The 17,296-nt window shown below is 57.6% G+C and overlaps 4 protein-coding genes across 4 annotated transcripts; 2 read left to right on the top strand and 2 right to left on the bottom strand.

The window, feature by feature from the left end:
- Nucleotides 1-3,076: 3,076 nt before the first annotated feature.
- B0H18DRAFT_986011 (uncharacterized protein) lies at nucleotides 3,077-3,554 on the top strand (the record flags this gene model as incomplete). Its single annotated transcript, XM_048044765.1, has 2 exons — nucleotides 3,077-3,186; nucleotides 3,257-3,554. Coding segments are annotated over exons 1-2 (179 nt in total), but the record flags the coding sequence as incomplete, so codon positions are not given.
- A 2,118-nt stretch (nucleotides 3,555-5,672) lies between these two features.
- On the bottom strand, nucleotides 5,673-7,583 carry B0H18DRAFT_986005 (uncharacterized protein). The gene is made up of 8 exons (XM_048044764.1): nucleotides 7,195-7,583; nucleotides 7,139-7,156; nucleotides 7,028-7,112; nucleotides 6,808-6,996; nucleotides 6,392-6,649; nucleotides 6,213-6,371; nucleotides 5,783-6,153; nucleotides 5,673-5,756 (listed from the first exon to the last, which is right to left on the bottom strand). The coding sequence occupies exons 1-8, from the start codon at nucleotides 7,344-7,346 to the stop codon at nucleotides 5,720-5,722; spliced, it is 1,269 nt and encodes a 422-aa protein (XP_047897350.1). The 5' UTR covers nucleotides 7,347-7,583; the 3' UTR covers nucleotides 5,673-5,719.
- A 7,689-nt stretch (nucleotides 7,584-15,272) lies between these two features.
- B0H18DRAFT_1115763 (uncharacterized protein) lies at nucleotides 15,273-15,738 on the top strand (the record flags this gene model as incomplete). Its single annotated transcript, XM_048033306.1, has 4 exons — nucleotides 15,273-15,308; nucleotides 15,364-15,453; nucleotides 15,537-15,653; nucleotides 15,706-15,738. The coding sequence occupies 4 exons, from the start codon at nucleotides 15,273-15,275 to the stop codon at nucleotides 15,736-15,738; spliced, it is 276 nt and encodes a 91-aa protein (XP_047897349.1).
- A 241-nt stretch (nucleotides 15,739-15,979) lies between these two features.
- Nucleotides 15,980-17,295, bottom strand: B0H18DRAFT_985979 (uncharacterized protein). The gene is made up of 3 exons (XM_048044763.1): nucleotides 17,018-17,295; nucleotides 16,903-16,958; nucleotides 15,980-16,846 (listed from the first exon to the last, which is right to left on the bottom strand). Exons 1-3 carry the CDS (start codon nucleotides 17,168-17,170, stop codon nucleotides 16,198-16,200), a joined length of 858 nt encoding a protein of 285 aa, XP_047897348.1. The 5' UTR covers nucleotides 17,171-17,295; the 3' UTR covers nucleotides 15,980-16,197.
- Between the last annotated feature and the right edge of the window lies 1 nt (nucleotide 17,296).

The raw sequence follows: 17,296 nt of genomic DNA, 5'->3' as shown, positions 1-17,296 counted from the left end.
TAGATTGCATGTCGGCGAGGTGCTCAACGGTGAGAGCTTCGTGGAGTATGCCGGCGATCTGCCGGAGGAAACAACCAAATGGATCGCGTACGCGCATGCCGTGCTTCGTGAGTGCTGCGGACTGGCTCTGCCATAGCACGATGCTGACAGGCTCACACAGCGCCTCCGAAGATTGGCTTAGAACATGGTATTACCTACGTCGAAGGACGACCAGTGCTACCCCCGACTCGCCTCGAATGGACCGGCATCCAGCTCCTCGAGACGCTACATGCCTACTTCCGTGCGAGCTGGGGTGAGTTCACAACCAAGTATGACCAGTCACTCATCGGACTCACTATCCAATCGCAGCGTACGCGCACCGCAACCTCGATCCGGTGCCATCGTTCTCGTCGGCTGTGATGTCCGCGCGCCTGACGGCTCTGGGCTGGCCCAGTCCGGATTTCAGCAATCCGTCTGCTGTGAGCCCCGCGCTCGCGTGGGATCTGTGGGGTAAGATCGAGGTGCTGCAGAAAGGGGGCCGCGGCTTCGCCTTCGAAGACGTCGTCGCCGACGATGACGCACAAGGACCGCCGGTGGGAGGCCCCTCGCGATCCAGTGGCCCGAGCGCCACTGTGCATCCGCCGGAAGATGTTCCACGAGGGGCTCAGGCTGACGGCGGAGCAGCAGTGGGAGAGCATAGGGATGAGTCTGGTGGTGGGGCAGAGGCGAGAAAGGTCAGCTTGCCCTCGATTCATCGACTTCATAAGGAAATCATAGTCACATGGGTGATAGGTACCCGCCACGCCGGACAAAGAGATGTCCGCAGACGCCATTTCCTCAGAAGAAGAGGTCGAGGAGTACGGTGACCGGAGGAGGGCGTCACCGCGACGCAATCGCAGTCCCAGTCGTATTGACGGCGACTCGGACGAGGCAGCTGTTGGGGAGCCCGGCGAGCGGGATGAACGGCGCGATGGCGGTGCTAAAGCCAAGCAGTCGGGCCTCACCGCAGTCGCGTCGACGTCTCCGACCTCGACTTCGGGCGAGAAGACTACGCACGGGGACGACGCCGAGTCTCAAGGTATTTGACGTGGTAATCTTGTGTCATCTGTTCTACTGACCTATTGTGCAGTTACCCGCAAGAAAACCCGCCACTCGCGACGCAAGATCCGGGAGGATGACTCCCATAGCGAGTTGGATGACCCGGTCAATCCGCCTGCAGCACAGAAGAAACGCAAGGTCACGGGGGGCACTAGTGGAAAGGCGAAGGCGGATGTTGGAAGCGAGGGCGCCGACAACGCGAAACAGTAAGCATCTCAGCATGTCTTTGGTCCTATATTGTAACTCTGCTCGCGAAGGGTTCGGTCGCGCAACCCCCCGTCGAAGAGGACCGCCGGCGGCGCGGCAGCCGGAAGCTCGAGTGTGGGGTCGACTCAAGTTGAGACGCGCTCCAACCCGAAATCGACAGGGCCGGTGAAGTAAGTATTGCAATGTTCAATCCCTTAGAACCGCCCTTACTTGTGATGTAGGACGAGTGGCCGGAAGAAAATACCGAGTCGTCGTGCTCAAGGTTGGGAGGGTTGACTCGAGGAGACCCAGGATCAGTGTAGGATTAAAGTAAACTGATCCTGTAAAATGAGTGTAGGATTAAAGTATACTGATGTGCCGTCAGTAGCATCTCATACGAGTCTCCGTGGTGTTGGTGGGTGATGATTAGTGTAGGATTAAAGTATACTGATCCTGTAGGATTAGTGTAGGATTAGAGTATACTGATCCTATAGGATTAATACAGGATCACTGTATGTTAATCCAATAGGATCAACCCAGGTTCAGAGGAGAGTAAAGCTATAGGATTAATACTAGATCAGTCTATTTTAATCCCATAGGATTGTTGTAGGATTAGAGTATACTGATCCTATGGGATTAACACAGGATCACTGTATGTTAATCCAATAGGATCAACCCAGGTTCAGAGGAGAGTAAAGCTATAGGATTAATACTGGATCAGTATATTTTAATCCCATAGGATTAATGCAGGATTAGAGTACACAGATGCTTGACCAGTATATATTTGGCCCAGGACTAGAGGACACTAAAGCTATAGGATTAACACAGGATCAATATATGTTAATCCCATAGGATTAATCCAGGATTAGACTACACAGATGCTTGACCAGTATATATTCATCCTATAGGATCAGTATGGGATCAGCATTGCTAATCTTGTAGGATTAGTACTGGATCAGTGAGAAGTGTAGCCTGAGATTGGTGTATGTGGCTGCTGGTCAGAGGATTAACTTAACCCTTTATTGATCTGACAGCCTGATCATGACTTAATGGGGGATTAACTTCGACTTAAGGATGGATTGACTTAAGGGGGGTACATTAGTGTACCCAGTTAAGCTGATCCTGAGTACATTAATGTACCCATGCTGATCCAGTTTAACTGACATCACTGCACGCACCCGCTGCGGTACATCAGCATCCTGAACCTCGGGCGGAGTGCGTTCTTCCATGCTGAACCCGACGCGGCTGCACAGGCTCAGTGGCTCGACGACAAGCTACCTCAGGTGGTCCCGGAACTGATCAGAGTCGATACGCTGCAGATGTTCAACGTGATCTGGGCGAAGGGACTTCCGCGCGGGCTGGAGGGCAATCCTTGGTATGACTGGCTTCGACTCTACATTGCGATGCCACCGAAGGCTAGGATGAGCATCCACGCTCTGGCACCGCGAATCCGCACCTTGGTGTTGCGGACAGTGTGGTTCGAAGGACGGGGTATGCTGCGGAGGTTCCTGACTGACTTCACGGACATGGTCGAGCTGGATCTGCAAGACATCACAGTGACGGAGCCGGAAAATACGAGGCCTCCAAGTGAGTTCAGAGCATGTGGCGGGAAAGGGGTATCCCTGACATCTATGTGATTGCGATAGCTCCCATCCTCGACCTCTCCAGCCTCAAGAGGCTGTTGGTGGTCCAACTTCGCGTCGGCAGTATTCTGCGCAAAGACGATGCACTGGCAATCCTGTCCAGCAAGTTTTCCCCAGAGTTCCGCGAACTCCGCATCATGTTCTGCGACCTCGCCGAAGGGTCGCGGGGTGAAGACCTCGTGGCCGTACAGGAGCAGTGGAAGCGCTGGGACGAGGCCATCGCAGCTCTGCACCGGCTGAATCCATACGTACTCGTCCGGCTGATGCTCGAATGCATCAACTTCGGCACTGGCAGCATCAGCTACAGCAGGGAAGATCTCACGACGAGCACGGCGAAGTACGACACGTACCTGGAAGGCTTGACGCAAGAACTGGGGACGTATCTTCGGGTTTCCATCGGCGCTGGCGCTCGTGTCATGATGACTTGCACGCCACCAAAGGAGATGCCGTTCAGGGCTTTTGGCTCACCACCGACGGCCCGCAGAGGTGTCTGGAGGGGCCCATCGAAGAGGCTGCTTGAAGCCGAATAATTGGGATGTCAGCGCGACAACTGGTCCAGTGTTGGTCGGCGATTTGCACTAGTGACGTCGATCAATCTAGGTGTATTAGAGACTCGGGACAATTGGTTTGGAGTTTCTATCTGGTCACTATGTTCGCCTTTGCGCGACTCGGTGACAAGCGACACAATATTCCACGACACATCGTGGTGCTTGGACCTACCGAAGGTAAGTAGTACGAGGTGGGCCAGCCCAGGCCGAGTGCAAAACAGCCTGATATCAGCAGGCACGGATGGGAATTCCAACTTCGTGCTGCTCACCTGTATTGGAGGTCTGGCAGCTGCTCAAACGAACACACATCCGCCATGAAGTTTGTGCTGCTATACTACTAGTAGCAGAAGCATTGAATCCCATCGATCACCAGAGATTCTCCGAATTACTGGGCAGTTGACGTCGTGAACCTAACCACTGCATATGTGAGTCACTACTCTCAGTGACGCCATTTCAGCTGAAGCGAATAGAGCCTAAGGAAGATAGCTAGCAACTGACCTGGGACAGTCTACGGCCTAAGCAGTCCAATCCTCAGGGTACACAAGTACATGTAATATTCATTTTGATCTACGGACGTCCGCGTCTGGACATAATCACCGCCGACGTCGCCAGCAGTTGACCATGATCTTGCCATTCAACGGGCTCGTACCCGCCGTAGTCTAAGGTATGTATCTACGTCTAGTGCAGTGCGAACTATCACATTAGACCGGCAGCCGACGCGGACCCGTTCCGACCGGAAAGACCAGCACTCCACCGTGAAGACACTCGAAGAGAGTATGTACGCCATGTGCCCCGCGACGTCACTACCTACCTGAGCTTCTGCGAATAGAGTCCCCCTTCTCCCACGAGCTGCGCGAAACCTCGCCCAAACGGCGGTGCCCATCCCGCATTCAACACACCGCCGGCTGCTTCTCATGAGATGGATCGCAGGCTCTGGCGTCACCGATTTACGGCATACCAGCCCATTAGCCTGCCACACAGATTCTGGGATTCTCGGAATCGCGGGAGGGCGTTCTCGAACGGTGTGTGGCTCGCCTTCTGGCTATTCGCCGACAATTCAGAGGACGCACTTCTCGACCGCTTTCCTTCCGGCGGAGGGCAGCAGCTGATGCGTCCGCTGCGAGTGTGGAGACCGTTTGACTCTCTGTGAAGTCTTGGCCGGTGCAGCAACGTCGTGCGACTAGCAGAGTCTCGTCACATCATGAGGCGCAGAGTCGTGGGCAGTACCTAGGCAGTACCGTCCCTACGCGGCCGCGATGGATAGCCTCAGCAAAGTTGTGTCAAGCACATTGCATACGCATGGAGCGATTCGTCAACCAAACTCTGTAATGCGGACGATATCAGTAAGTTATACCCAGAAGAACCCTGCGCCGGGTCACCCGCGCACCTCCAAATGAGACTAGCGTCGCCTCCCATGTCATATCGAACACCTCATGCGAAGCACACACCCGTTTCAGTATCATGATCATGTAAGTATGCACGGCGCAGCGCGCCGCCTGTGTATATTCGTGCCCTACTGTATAGTGTCGATGACAATGCCGATGCGATAGACGTTACAATGTTCCTTCCTTCAATTCCAGACAAAATCACTACGAGCCGACTCTCCCCCCCAAAGGCGAAACCAACCAACCAACTGACCGACCTTTCAACGAGAACAGCAAGGCACCGCGCCGCCTCAGCAGCGAGGGTCGTAAAAAGAAATAGGACTCGGAGTCTACACAGAACGCTAGATGCTGATCCGGAGTCGTCGTACTGAAGTCATGCAAACGTAAACGTCGACCGCCGCGCGGGGTCGTCATAAGCTCGTGCAAGCTGAGGCGGTTTTGGTGCGTGCTGGAGTGGAGCCGGCAGATATAGTGCCTAGCGCACTGCAGTCCAGGCCCTCGCGGGCTGAAGGGCAGGAAGGCACATGGACACGGTCGTTGGAACTTGGCGGACATCGATGGTGGCCTCGGACGGTGTTGCAGTTGATGCGGATGCGGATGTATTGAAGATGTGGGGGATGCGTGCGGGTGGCATGATATGGGGTGTGAACAAGGATAATGGATGATGCAGGGGCGGGCAGGGCAGGTGCAGATGTAGATGCAGGGAGACAGACGATGTTGAGTTGCAAAGACATACAGACATGGAATGAAGCAGTGAGAGGGGGCGAGCATATGAGCATAGAGTCGCCGGCCGAGCACGACGTGCGGAGTCGCGTCCCAGCGCGTCGTCGAACGCAGCGTCGTCCAGTCGACCGACAGACAGCCTGCCTGCGGCGGACCTTCAAGATGCGACGCCGATGCTACTTGCGCTCTCACTCCTCCCCTGCCTTTCTTCACCGTCAACCAGCGCCACCAGCGCCCTCTATCATCATCCTCGTCCATGTCCTCGTCCACCGCGCCCTCGGGGACACCCAACCCCGCGATGTTCGCGAACGAGACATAGCCATCCATAGCGCGACACTGCTCCGCGGCAGTGCGCGCGTTGAACGGCGGGGTGGGTGGCGGGGTGAGCGGGCTCAGGCCGTTGGCCGAGCTCAAGCTCTGCGGCGAGCTGAAGCCATGCAGCTGCTTTAGTGGCGTCGACGGCGAGTGCATCGGCGAGCGCGACTGGATCTGCAGGACCTGTGGCCGGCTCGCCGAGAAGCTTCCGCGACTCGGTGCAGTGGCCGTCGGGCTCGCCTTGGACTCCGCCGACGACAGCGACGTGACACTCGACTGCATAACGAACTCCTCATCAGCACACACGCAGCGCACGCAACGAACCAACTACTCACCTCGCCAACAGCACCGAAGAACAAGTCGCTCTCCGCGCTGAGGTTCCTACTACTCGCCATCGAGTGCCCACTCCCACTGCTGCTCCCCGGCTCGCCCCTATACCTCCTCTCCGAGCTCTTCTCTCTCCTCTCCTGCTCCTTCGCGCCCCTCAGCACGCCCTCGAGCTTATTCGCAGCACCGCCTCGTGCGGGGGCACCGCCGGCGAGCGCTCGGGCGACGTCCTCTGAGTGTGGGCCGCTCGGCCGACATGCGGCGGCGCCGACGGGGCCGAGCGCTGCAAGTGCGCGCGAGCAGGAGAAGGCGAGCTCGGCGTCCCGTACGCAACCTGCGCCTGCGCGACCGAGTCCGAGTACGCGCGGTCGCCCGCACCGGCGCTGGTGCGGCTGCTCTGCGTGATGCTCCGCGTCCGCGACAGGCCTTGCGGCGCCGGCGTCACCTGGAAGTAGCCGTGGACGTGCCCATGCCGGAGGATGATGACGATGCGGAGGTGCCCGTGCGCATGGACCACCTGCGGGACTCGCCTCCTCGTCGTCCGTGTCTTGCTCGATGAGGGAGGCGCCAATGCTGTCGAATTGGAGGTCGCAGAGGTCGCACGAGATGCTCGCGCCGAGGATGCGGTGTTCTTGCGGCTGTGTCGCCGGCTGCCTGCGAGCTCATCGGAGGGCTTCCGTTGCCATTAAGGAGCATGGTGCCCGTGGGGGCGAGGAACGGCGAGCCGGGGAGCGACACCCCAGACAGCTTCGGGCTCGGAAGCGGGTGGACGTAGAGCATGCGATCGTGCTCCTCGCACGTCGGAGCGTGTCCCGAAGTAGACGTTCAGACGACTTGATGGCCTTGCCATTATGGGTGGACGTTGTGGTGGTTGCAGTTGTGCTGCCTGCGTGAGAGGACTGCCCGGTCTTGAGCGCGAGTCGGTCTTCTCGACTGGGAGCGCCCACGCGCACTAGGTCCAGCCACTGACGCAGGGGAGGCGATAGTGACCGTGAAGAAGTCGACATGATGGGAGCGGGGGCGTGGATCTGCATGGACATGGCGAGGGTTGGGCGTGCACGCTGTGCTGCGATGCTACGCGCAATGAGGAACGTGGGTGAAGGGGGTGGCGTGGCTCTGTAGTAAGAGATGTCAGCGCGCATGAACTGGGAGAGGGACGTATCAAGACCATGGAGGGATGATATATATGAAGTGAAGAGAGTGAAAGAACGGGGGAGGCACGCGGCGGTCAAAGGCAAAGCGCGGGTGAGGGAAAGGAACGCTGGAGCTATAGAAGCCCACACCAAATTGGCCGAAGGCGCCTCGCAGTGTATGTGTCAAAAGACTTTGACGCGTCCGATCCAAGAGAACGGTTACCCAGGCTGCGCGTGGAATGCACTCGCGGTGGATAGAGTTGACGTGACTGACGCAGGAGCGAGCTCATACCCGCGTATGCGCGAAAATCCAGAAGCCGACTAGCAAGACACGGGCACTGACCTATGAGAACGCGCCTGTTGCAAGCGTGGGGAGGGCGACGGCGTACACGGCTCCTCGAAGGCGGGTCCCAGGCCAGTAACGGGCAGGCCAGCACTGGAAAGCGAAGAGACTGACGGGGAGTGTGAGAGCTGAAGGCCAAACCTATTTCGGTCGGCTGGGGCAGAGCGCGGGGGTCGGGTAGGAGTGCGGGGGAATGCAGCGATGCGCGGGCGGGGAGACGAAGAAGGTGAAGGGGCGGCGGGGGTAATGTGGAGGGCTGCGGGTACTTGTGCAGGGCCCAAACGTGTCAGTCGCCGGACACTGGAATTGCGCTCGGCAGGTGCGTGGGGAGCGTGGGCGTAGGCGTGATGGACCTGGACAGGTGTGTGCGTGCGCAGACTACCCGAGGTACGGGCGACCGAGAGCGCCTCCGCCGCGTTGTGTGCGTCTGGCTGCCAGGCTAAGCGTGAGTCTGCTGCCCGTTGGGATGCGCCAGAAACGGACGCAGCGCGCGAATGCGAGAAGTGACGGCCGTGACCGTTAAATGAGATAGGCGACGCCGGGTGATCTCCCCGATAGCCCTCCTCGACGTGCGGGGTGCGAACCCTCCGCGAGCCTTCCCGTGCCTTTGACGAACTCGCCCTCCCTTCTTGATCTTCCCAGTCCATCCGGGCCTTGTCTCCGCCCCTCCGTCCATGGCCAGAACGTCGCATCTGGTGACCCGCGCGCGTATCCGAGGTGACGGACCGTGCTCTCCCAACCTGCGCGGTCTCTGTATGAGCGCGATAGCGCGGAGAGGAGGGCGAGGCGGCAGAGAACGAGGCGTTACTGCTGCTCATAGCCAAAGAGGGATAGCTCGCGGTTCGCTGGGTCCGAAGCCGATGCGTACGTGATGCACGAGGCCAACACGCGAAGTCTGCGTAGAAAACGCGCCCCGGGCGGTGCGCGTCGTCGCCGGTCTTGAGGTCGTCGCGGCCGGGATGGTCGTGGTTGGGCCGTAGGCGGTCGTGGGGGTCGTAGGGGACGTACAGCGGGTTGCGCCCATCTATTTGCCCGTCCGTGCGTTGCCCAAATACGCGCATACGGTTACGTACTAATTGCCCATATTTGCTCGTCCGCAACCCCAGATTTCTCCCGGTCTAGGCCGCCCGTCTCCAGGCCGGGCAGCCCTTCCTGTGTGGCGTCACTATTGACGGCGTCCGTCCAGCCAATCAGCGTCCCGGAAGGCCCTCGCTCGTGAATATCCCCGGGACCCCCGCCGGCAGAACGGCCACCCCACACTGACGTCGCCTTTATTAAATATCGCCAGACGATCGTACCCTAACTTGGTACGTGCACTCTATCGACGCCACAGCGGTCCAGAGCACCCTGCTCCTATGTCCCGCTCGCTCAAAAACAATACGCAAGGCCCCTGTAAACCATCGGCGTCGGCCGGACGGTGGCCTTGTTTTCTCCCGTGGACCCCAAAACCATCCGCGGCGCTGGATTGATGGCTCGATCACGGTAGCGGACAACGAGCCCCGGCCCAGACCGCCGCCACCGAAACCCAAAAATGTGGGAATTTCGGCGGTTGCAGTGATCCGTTGTCCTCGCCATTCGCCGGCCGTGACCGTCACACAGAGACGCGTTTATGGCTGCCCACCTTGTCACCGGGTTCGACGTACGCTCAGACCTTATTCGCCGCCGAGTACAACATCTATGTCGTAAACTGCTTCAACAACGCCTCTTGCGATCGCAAGGAGAACATGGAAGTTGTTCTCAAACAGTCCGCTTCCGTCCGCCAGCACTACGGTCACCTGGTGACCTGACAGGGCGCGAGTCGCCTCGTGCCCCAACAAGGCCCTGGTCCCGCGTCGTCCGGCGCCCTGGCCGGCCGTCCAACGCCTGGTTCTCGTCAAGGATCAGGCAGCAATATTCTGCACGATCGTCATACCTACATGGACGAGGAGACCCGGCGACGAGGCGCGTATCTCTGTCTCTGTGGTCCCCAGGATTTCTGCGGAGATCGAGGGATCGATGACGACCGTTGACCGGAAATGGCCCATTGGAACAGATGTGCGAGTCGGAGACGGCTTAACAGCGCTCACGCGGGGTGACTGTGTAGCAACGAGCGCACGTCTATTTGGAATATTATGGAACACACAGCATCTGGGTACCGCTGATGCAGCCTCCCAACACCGGGTTAGACATGCTTTTTACACAGATCTTGCGCGGAACGCCACCCGCTGCATGACTCGAAACTCGCATCCCAGCTTGGAGACTGGAGTACTGGACTCATCAGCGGACGAAACTCTGGAAGATATCCTCGCCTGAGCACGGTAGGGGTACTCCCCGTGGAGTATGGCACTCGAGCCCGGATTACCCTCATGTGCAAATACCCTCGGGTATCCCCAGCGTACGTTCCACGCCGTGCGCAATGACGAATGACTATTATTGTACCGGCATTGACGTATACGGGATAATCCTAGGCGAAATCACTACGTAGTTCGCTTCGGTACTGATCAGGACCGCGCGTATGACTTAGGTACGGCCTGTTGCGCTGAGGAACCTCCTGCAGGCTGTGGATCATACGTGGGTGCTTCTGCTCCCGACCCGAGCACCAATCTTCGTGTGGGGACCACCAGATTCAGACCAGGGACTGCCATGGCGGGAATTTTGCAATCCGTCCATCTCGGGATCCGTGCTCGGGTTGCGTCACAGGCCGCGCAGCGTCAGTGTCCTTTATGCCAATGACCGTGTCTCCTGATCCCTGAATGAACAGATTGCCTCCTCGGTCTCCACTTCCACTCAACACACCACCGGTGTTAGCTTTTCCACTCAAGATCCGGATGACTTTGAAGCTCGGTGTACGACTGGCGAAAACACCTCGCGGACACCTCTTATGGCGCAACAGGAGATGATACAGCTCGTCTTGGAGCGTATGCGACACCTGAGCACAATGCGTTCAACACGCCTCACGACGCGCGAATGGCCCAACTCCCGCAGCGGTCATGGTGCCAGAGGTCGATGATCACTGCGCAGAAACGTGTCGGCACGTCACTGTGGCAAGGAGAGTCCCACCTACCTATGGGACGGACACCTCTGTCAATGGCCTTTGAAACGACAGAACGTCCCTCCGGTCTCCACTTCCACTACGACGATGCTGGCAAAGCTATACAAGCTCCGGAACGGTGCTCGCGCCTACAAGGGTCGGTGAACCATACGCGAAACCGGCTCGCGCACACGTCCGACACCGCGATAGGACATGGTATAGCTCGCCTTTGTGCGAGCGGGACACCCGAGCACGACGCGTGTGACGTGCTCTGTGGCGACGGACAAATCGCCCAAGTACCGCATCCGTCACGCGAGGATCATTGCGCAGAAGTACCCACATCGCCTCCCGGATCGTAGCGAAAGGAAGAGATGCAGGAGCTTATCGCGGGCGGGGCCACTTGGCGGTGCTGCCCCGCTATGGCAAGCCTCCATACATAGCTGAGGTGCGTTTTAAGCAAATAGGGTTGACGTCCGAATCCGTGACGGCGAGTCGCTCATCTCCCTCTCTGTCTATCTGTGATAGAACGCAGGAGGCCGCGTTCGTATGCATACGCAAATTCAAAACGGCCTTCCGCTTCCCGAAGGTGCGCGTGCGTTCGGGGTCAGTTCGCATAGCCTGCGAGGTTTACATACGGCTCTGGCGACGGAACGCACGCGAAGCCACGACCTGAGGATGAAGCGGACGTAACCTTGAAGGCACCTGCACGCCATCCATTCGGTGCGTTTAGGTATTAAGGCTGGGCGGGCGAATGGCGGACGTCCCTCTCTCGCTGCCAATGAACCACGCTGTCGGTACCCGGTTCTAGGATGAACTCTGCCCAGGACAGCTTCGTTTTTGGATGTTGAATTTCCCTATGAACCTATGCGGCAGATGCCTGACACAACTCTGATGTAGGTTTCCGCGTGGTATAGTAGAGTGCGTACTACTTCAACGTATGGCGTCATGACGGTGGAGAAGTTATGTGACATCGACCCGGTGGAGGTGATGCCACTCAATGGCTTATGTCCCGCAGGTGTACCAGTCATGCGTAGTCTGTGCGCGATTTGCTGTGTCCACTGGGCAAACTCCCTCAGGCTCCACGTATATAGTACTGTTTCTCTGCAGAGGGCGACCGGTGACCGGGCCAGTGACGCGTGAAGCATTTGAAGACGCGCCGTTTTAGCTGTGTCTACGAGATCTGAACAGCTTCGCGTACGCATACGTACTGATCGGTACGCCCTTTTCACAAAGGGTGACATGCGCGGAGGTTCCGTTTGACCGATGTCCATCAAGTTGGACAGCAATAGAGCACACACAGCGTGGCAGAACAGCCGACTCACCCCCTCGGTACGTGTGTATGTGCTACGAGCTATTATGCGAATGGAGTATGGGACACTAACATCATGTACCGCGTAGTACGATGCGCACAGCCAAAGTTACTCGGCCTCTATGATCGAGCACGCCCTTCCCGTCATATCGACTTCATCTCCACAAAGCCTTCTGTGATCCGCCTGTTCGACGCAGCACCGCCTCCGCGCAGCCCGTTTCCGGGCACGATCGCTCCGGGCCCGGCCTGCTCCCTGCAGTTTCTGATACCCATGGGCCATTTTCTCGATCACTTATCGCATTGTGTGACCTCGTTATTCCGGTCGACCAGGGATCCAGCGGCGCCGAGGCGTCCGAATGGCGCCTGTTTGAGTCTTAGGCGCACCTAGGGTGAGTAGTGTGCAGGTTGAGCCTGAGAGCGACTACCTAGTCCCTGCAGGCGGCTTCGAGGTCGTGTTACTAGCATTCAATGATGAGGCTTCTAGCGTGCTTACCGGGCTTGACAGTCAGACGCGCTCCTCCCAGGCACCCCAAGGTAGCACTAGAGGGTATTCCGCGGAACACCGTCCATGGCCAGGTCCTGACAGAAGCGCTTCAAAAACAATTCAAAGCAGTGTGCCGCCGCGCAACGCGGTGTTTGCGCGGGTGCGTTCGCTCTCGCTGTCGCACAGGATAATCCTCATTCAATCATCACGTGTGCAGGACTAGCCTCATGACCGGGCAGGACGCCTGCGTCTTGCCTACGGTCAGCAGATATCGCGCCTTCAAGTTGTTTCGGCCGGAGGACCTGGTCTGCCGCTGGCCTGGCCGTCATGATCACGACGACGTTGGGCCGCGATTCTCGTGAAGAAGCCGTGGAAGCCTGCCTTGGATCGAAGGTGCTCCACATCCTCGAGTCCCACTGGCCCAGAGCACCCGCAGAAGCACTCGAGCGGATGCGGCGCGCCCACACACTACCGTGCCCCTTCTCGCCTTCTCACGCGCGGACGGGGACGCGCGCGGGGAAGCTGGGGCTTTGAGCTGGTTGTATTGCTGTGATCAGTCTGCGGGATCGTCAAGTGACTGCAGTCTGTGCTACACAGCTCCGCAGCGCGTCGCCGGTACGTCGTGTTCTCTCACAATCGGTCCAGAATCACTGATATCTGTATGCATTAGCATAGAGTGCCATTGGTCAGCTAGTGACAGACGTGTTGCGACAGGTGGAGTGCGCTGCTGGCGTTCTAGGCTTCGAGTGCTTGTGTGGTCTATCTCATGCCACCCTCTGATCCTCCTCAAGAATGACCTTCGTATCTCTCAAGCGTGGTCCACCCCTTCTCAACTACGTGCCGCTTGTTCACTTCTTTCGCATAGCTACTAGGGCTATCCCGGTTCTTCCACATGCCCGGTTACAGCTTATGCTACGACCGCCCTGGGTCTGTCTGCTTGCGTTCGACGACATAGGGAAGAGTCCACGCCATTGCACTCGATGGGAATGGGAAATTGAATGAAGTACACTGACGTGCGGTTCCGCCGGCATGAACGTCCTATGCTCGTGGGTGGCGTGCGACGTACACTCAAGAGGACCCACCCCCTCCTCGTAATGACGGCCTCCCTATTGGTTTCACGCTTCTGGTTTGGCCGTCACAGGTTGCATCGTCGCCCTCGCTGGGACAACATCCCTGTGCACCGAGCTACGTTGGCTGTCGGGTGTAGCCCACGCATGTGTCGTCTTATTCTACTACTCGCATACTCAGTCGGAGCGGCTGATCGCTATAATGCCTACCGGCCCATTGGTTGAAGTGAGGATCTTCCTCGACTCTTGCGATGCAGGCTGAAATGAAGTCTCAGGCAGCATTGACTACCCGAGCTGGCTCAACTAACTCACACTGACGGCTCAAGTCTTCGAGTAGACGGCTTCTAATACTCTCCCGTGCACACGTAAAGGGTACTTCTCCGAGAGCGCATTTATGCCATTGATCTAGAGAACAGGAAGCACGATCGCTTATGTTACGTGTACCCGACAGGCTGCTTCTTCATCGTATGGAAGACAATTCAATCCGGTGTTGAGTTCTCGTTTGCGCGATTTGCTGACTGTCCCAGAATCACTCGACAATTGACTGTTATCTGAATCCAGGCGATCGTCAAACACTACGCGGACAACGGAAGTTGAAACATAGGTTCTGGGTTATTCCATACGCGACTGGTGCCGCCTGTGTCCCTATGTACAAGGTGAGCACCTCCGTACCTTCCCGATCATGTCCGATCGCTACTCAACTCCCCGGATCCAATGCATGCCCAGATCTCCGGGTCATTTACGTGACACTGTGCTTCCTCGTCGATAACGGACCGAACACGGTGGACCAGAGTATCGGCCGCTATGTAGCACTGCCCGCTAGGACCGATCGACCGCAAATTAACAACTTACGGCATCGCAGCGTACAACGGTCCACATCTATAGTCAGCGGCGCCTGATACAGCCAGCAGTGTCGGCCTCTGCACTGCAGGCTTACCGCCCATCTACAAAACTTCACAAGGTCCGCGTCCAACGTGGGGTAGGTGATTGGCCGTCTGCTTCCAAGCGGGAAGCTGAACCTACATGGACGTTTGTTAGGTCCCCGCGGCTGCTCTTCGACGGGTCTATCAACCGCGACAACGCACGCAGGTTCGCATTTGCAATTGCTTGTTTTCCTGCCCTAAGCGATATCTCTGAATGCTTCAGGGAGCTCGAGCCTCGGATGCTTTGGCAAGATTGATTCAGGAATATGTGGCCCGGGTGCAGATGGTGCGGCGGCAGAACGCGGGCCTTGCGCGTTTGTACATCGGCGCCCTGCCCTCGGATTGCGGCCTCCCTGGCCAGAACATTCCACTCGCATCGAGCAACTGTGGTGCGCTGATATACCCTTTGTGGTCTGCGTATTGTCCGGTTCATGGTCCGGGGAGCTATTCTGGATCCTGGGTGTTCTGTTGGTGGGATTTATGTTCAGCATCTATTCCTCAACTTGAAATGTGGTGCCCGGTATGTACCTGAATATTGGGTTCGGCTTGACTGTGAATAAAATTTTCTATCTTCACTGCGGGATATATTCGAGAGCGGGACGGGGCACGGGCGATCGGGTTAAGTCACGGCCGTATTAGCTGAGACGCCGGCCTCAGGCCAGGCCCTCTCCACCGCGCAAACGAGGCAGCTGCGGGGCGCAGGATGACGTTGCAGCACGCCGGGTTGGGCACGTACATACACCATGCGCAGCGTACGTGCGGACAGCCCACGACTGCTGCTCTCAGGCTGACCCCCACTATGGCGGCCAACTTCGACGCCCACACGAGATACAGAGTCCGTGCGACCTGTCTTATCCCGATCAGCGGCCTGCTCATTCAGGTATACACAGCTGGGCGACGAGGTGTATTTCGTCATGGGCCCGAACATGAAGGAGACGGTGGGCAAGGTCGTCGCGATACATATGACGACTGATCTGCGGGTGCGTACATCCTCTCGATATATCAATGCCATGACGTGCATGCTGGAAGGGATGTTCGTGCTTACGACTCGGGCCTGCCTTAGATATCGTACGGTCTTGCTCCGCCGGACCGGAAACTGAGCGATCCGCGCCAAAACCTTGCAAGAGTACCTGAGCAGAACATCAGGGGTCTCACGGAGAACATGCCTTTACTCACTCGGGTATGGCGACGATGCCGTATACAATGATACACGAACCCCGCTCCGCGTACAGGATACCATCTTCACGGACAGCATGATCGCATGATTGGACTCACTCACCATGTAACCTACGTAATAGCAAGCATGTACAGTATGGAATAGCATACGGCGCACCGGGACTAGCGGATATTGCTCAGTAACTTGTATGATCAATACCACGCGCACACTCATGTACGATGGATTTGCTTCACTGCTGTGGGCTGTGGAGTTGGAACTGACATTTGGGTGGAAGCCGGGCGAACACGGAGAGCTCCTTCAGAGACGTGATGACAACCTACATGGCGTTGCGGGGTCCGGAAGCAACGCACATTGTCTATCACTCGAACATAAGCACCATTCCGAACGAAATCATAGTCACAGGTTAATTCAGGGGCCACAAGCACAATAGCTCGCTGTCGCCTATCTGCGTCAGGAGGACTGGTGTTCATAAGGCCATGTCATATCGAGGAGTGTACACAGGATACCACACGCACCATGAGCCTAGACGATCCATTGCGGAGGTGTCTTAGGTGATACGGATAACGAGGAAAGTGAGTATGAACCCAACCAGCGCAACCAGCAGACTGAGCATGACGAGCCACGTCGTCCCCCAGCTCTTCGAGTGGTGGTCCCGCACCCGCACGCGCTCCTTGCTCATTACATCGTAGTTGTGCTCTAGCTTCCCCTGCGTCTCCTGCACGAGGTCCTTGTCCTTCTCGAGCGCATCGGAGAAATGCAGCGCGTTCCGCTTCAGCTGCGTTGCCATCTGGGCGAGCTGCGCGGAGAGCTCCTCCTGGAGCGCGGACGAGTTCTGCAGGAACGCGGGCGCGGGCTTCGCGCTTGGTGCGGCGGATGACGGTGGGTCGGCCGGGAGAAGGGTGGCACTGACGGGTGCGGAATCGAGCAGGGTGCTGGTGTCTGAGGGAGAGAGCAGGAGGTCGTGAGCACTCGCCGTGCTGTCATCCCCGGAGGAGCGTGTCTGAAGTTGTCCTTCCTCTTCAGAAACACGTATGGATGGAACAGGTGCTGGCCGAGTGGATCTGGGTAATGGTATGATCGGTAGAATCGGCGTCGGCCGTGTTGGTGATGGTGTGACACGTTGGTCGACCTCTTTCACGACGCTATGCAAGCGTGCAAGAGTCGCGCGAAGTTCTGCGTATCTCTGGAATGCATCCCTGCCGAAATACACCATCAGGCTCTTCTGTGTCCACGGAGTTTGCACCAGACATACTGGTCACTTTCGTGCAACTCAACGTTGTCCAGCAGCTTCCGTGCGTACTTCAATTTCTGGAGCCATAACATGAGTCATCTTCTACTTGCGTGTGCGGCGGTCACAATCTACGCACCTGGAGAGTCTGTTGTGTCTTGATCCAAGTCGCGCGTGGTGGTAAATGTCCTGCGTCCCAATCCTCAGCGGCTACGCTCTTCTCTAGCCTTCGCACTAGGCGAGCCAAATTGATTCTGTCGTGGGTGACCTGCTCGTTGGACTGGAAGTTCATGACTGTAAGGCAAGATGGACGTGTCTGGCTGTGGCAGGAGGAGGAGGCACCGTGACCGCGCTGCAGTGCGCACGTCAGTGGGCGCGTATCCCTTTTTGGAAAGTGCTATCAATGATACACCGAGCG

Source organism: Fomitopsis serialis (assembly GCF_022376445.1).
Source record: "Fomitopsis serialis strain Sig1Antser10 chromosome Unknown B0H18scaffold_10, whole genome shotgun sequence".
Classification (NCBI taxonomy): domain Eukaryota; kingdom Fungi; phylum Basidiomycota; class Agaricomycetes; order Polyporales; family Fomitopsidaceae; genus Fomitopsis; species Fomitopsis serialis.
The sequence above is the reverse complement of the archived record's forward strand: the minus strand, read 5'-3'. Positions and strand labels throughout refer to the sequence as shown.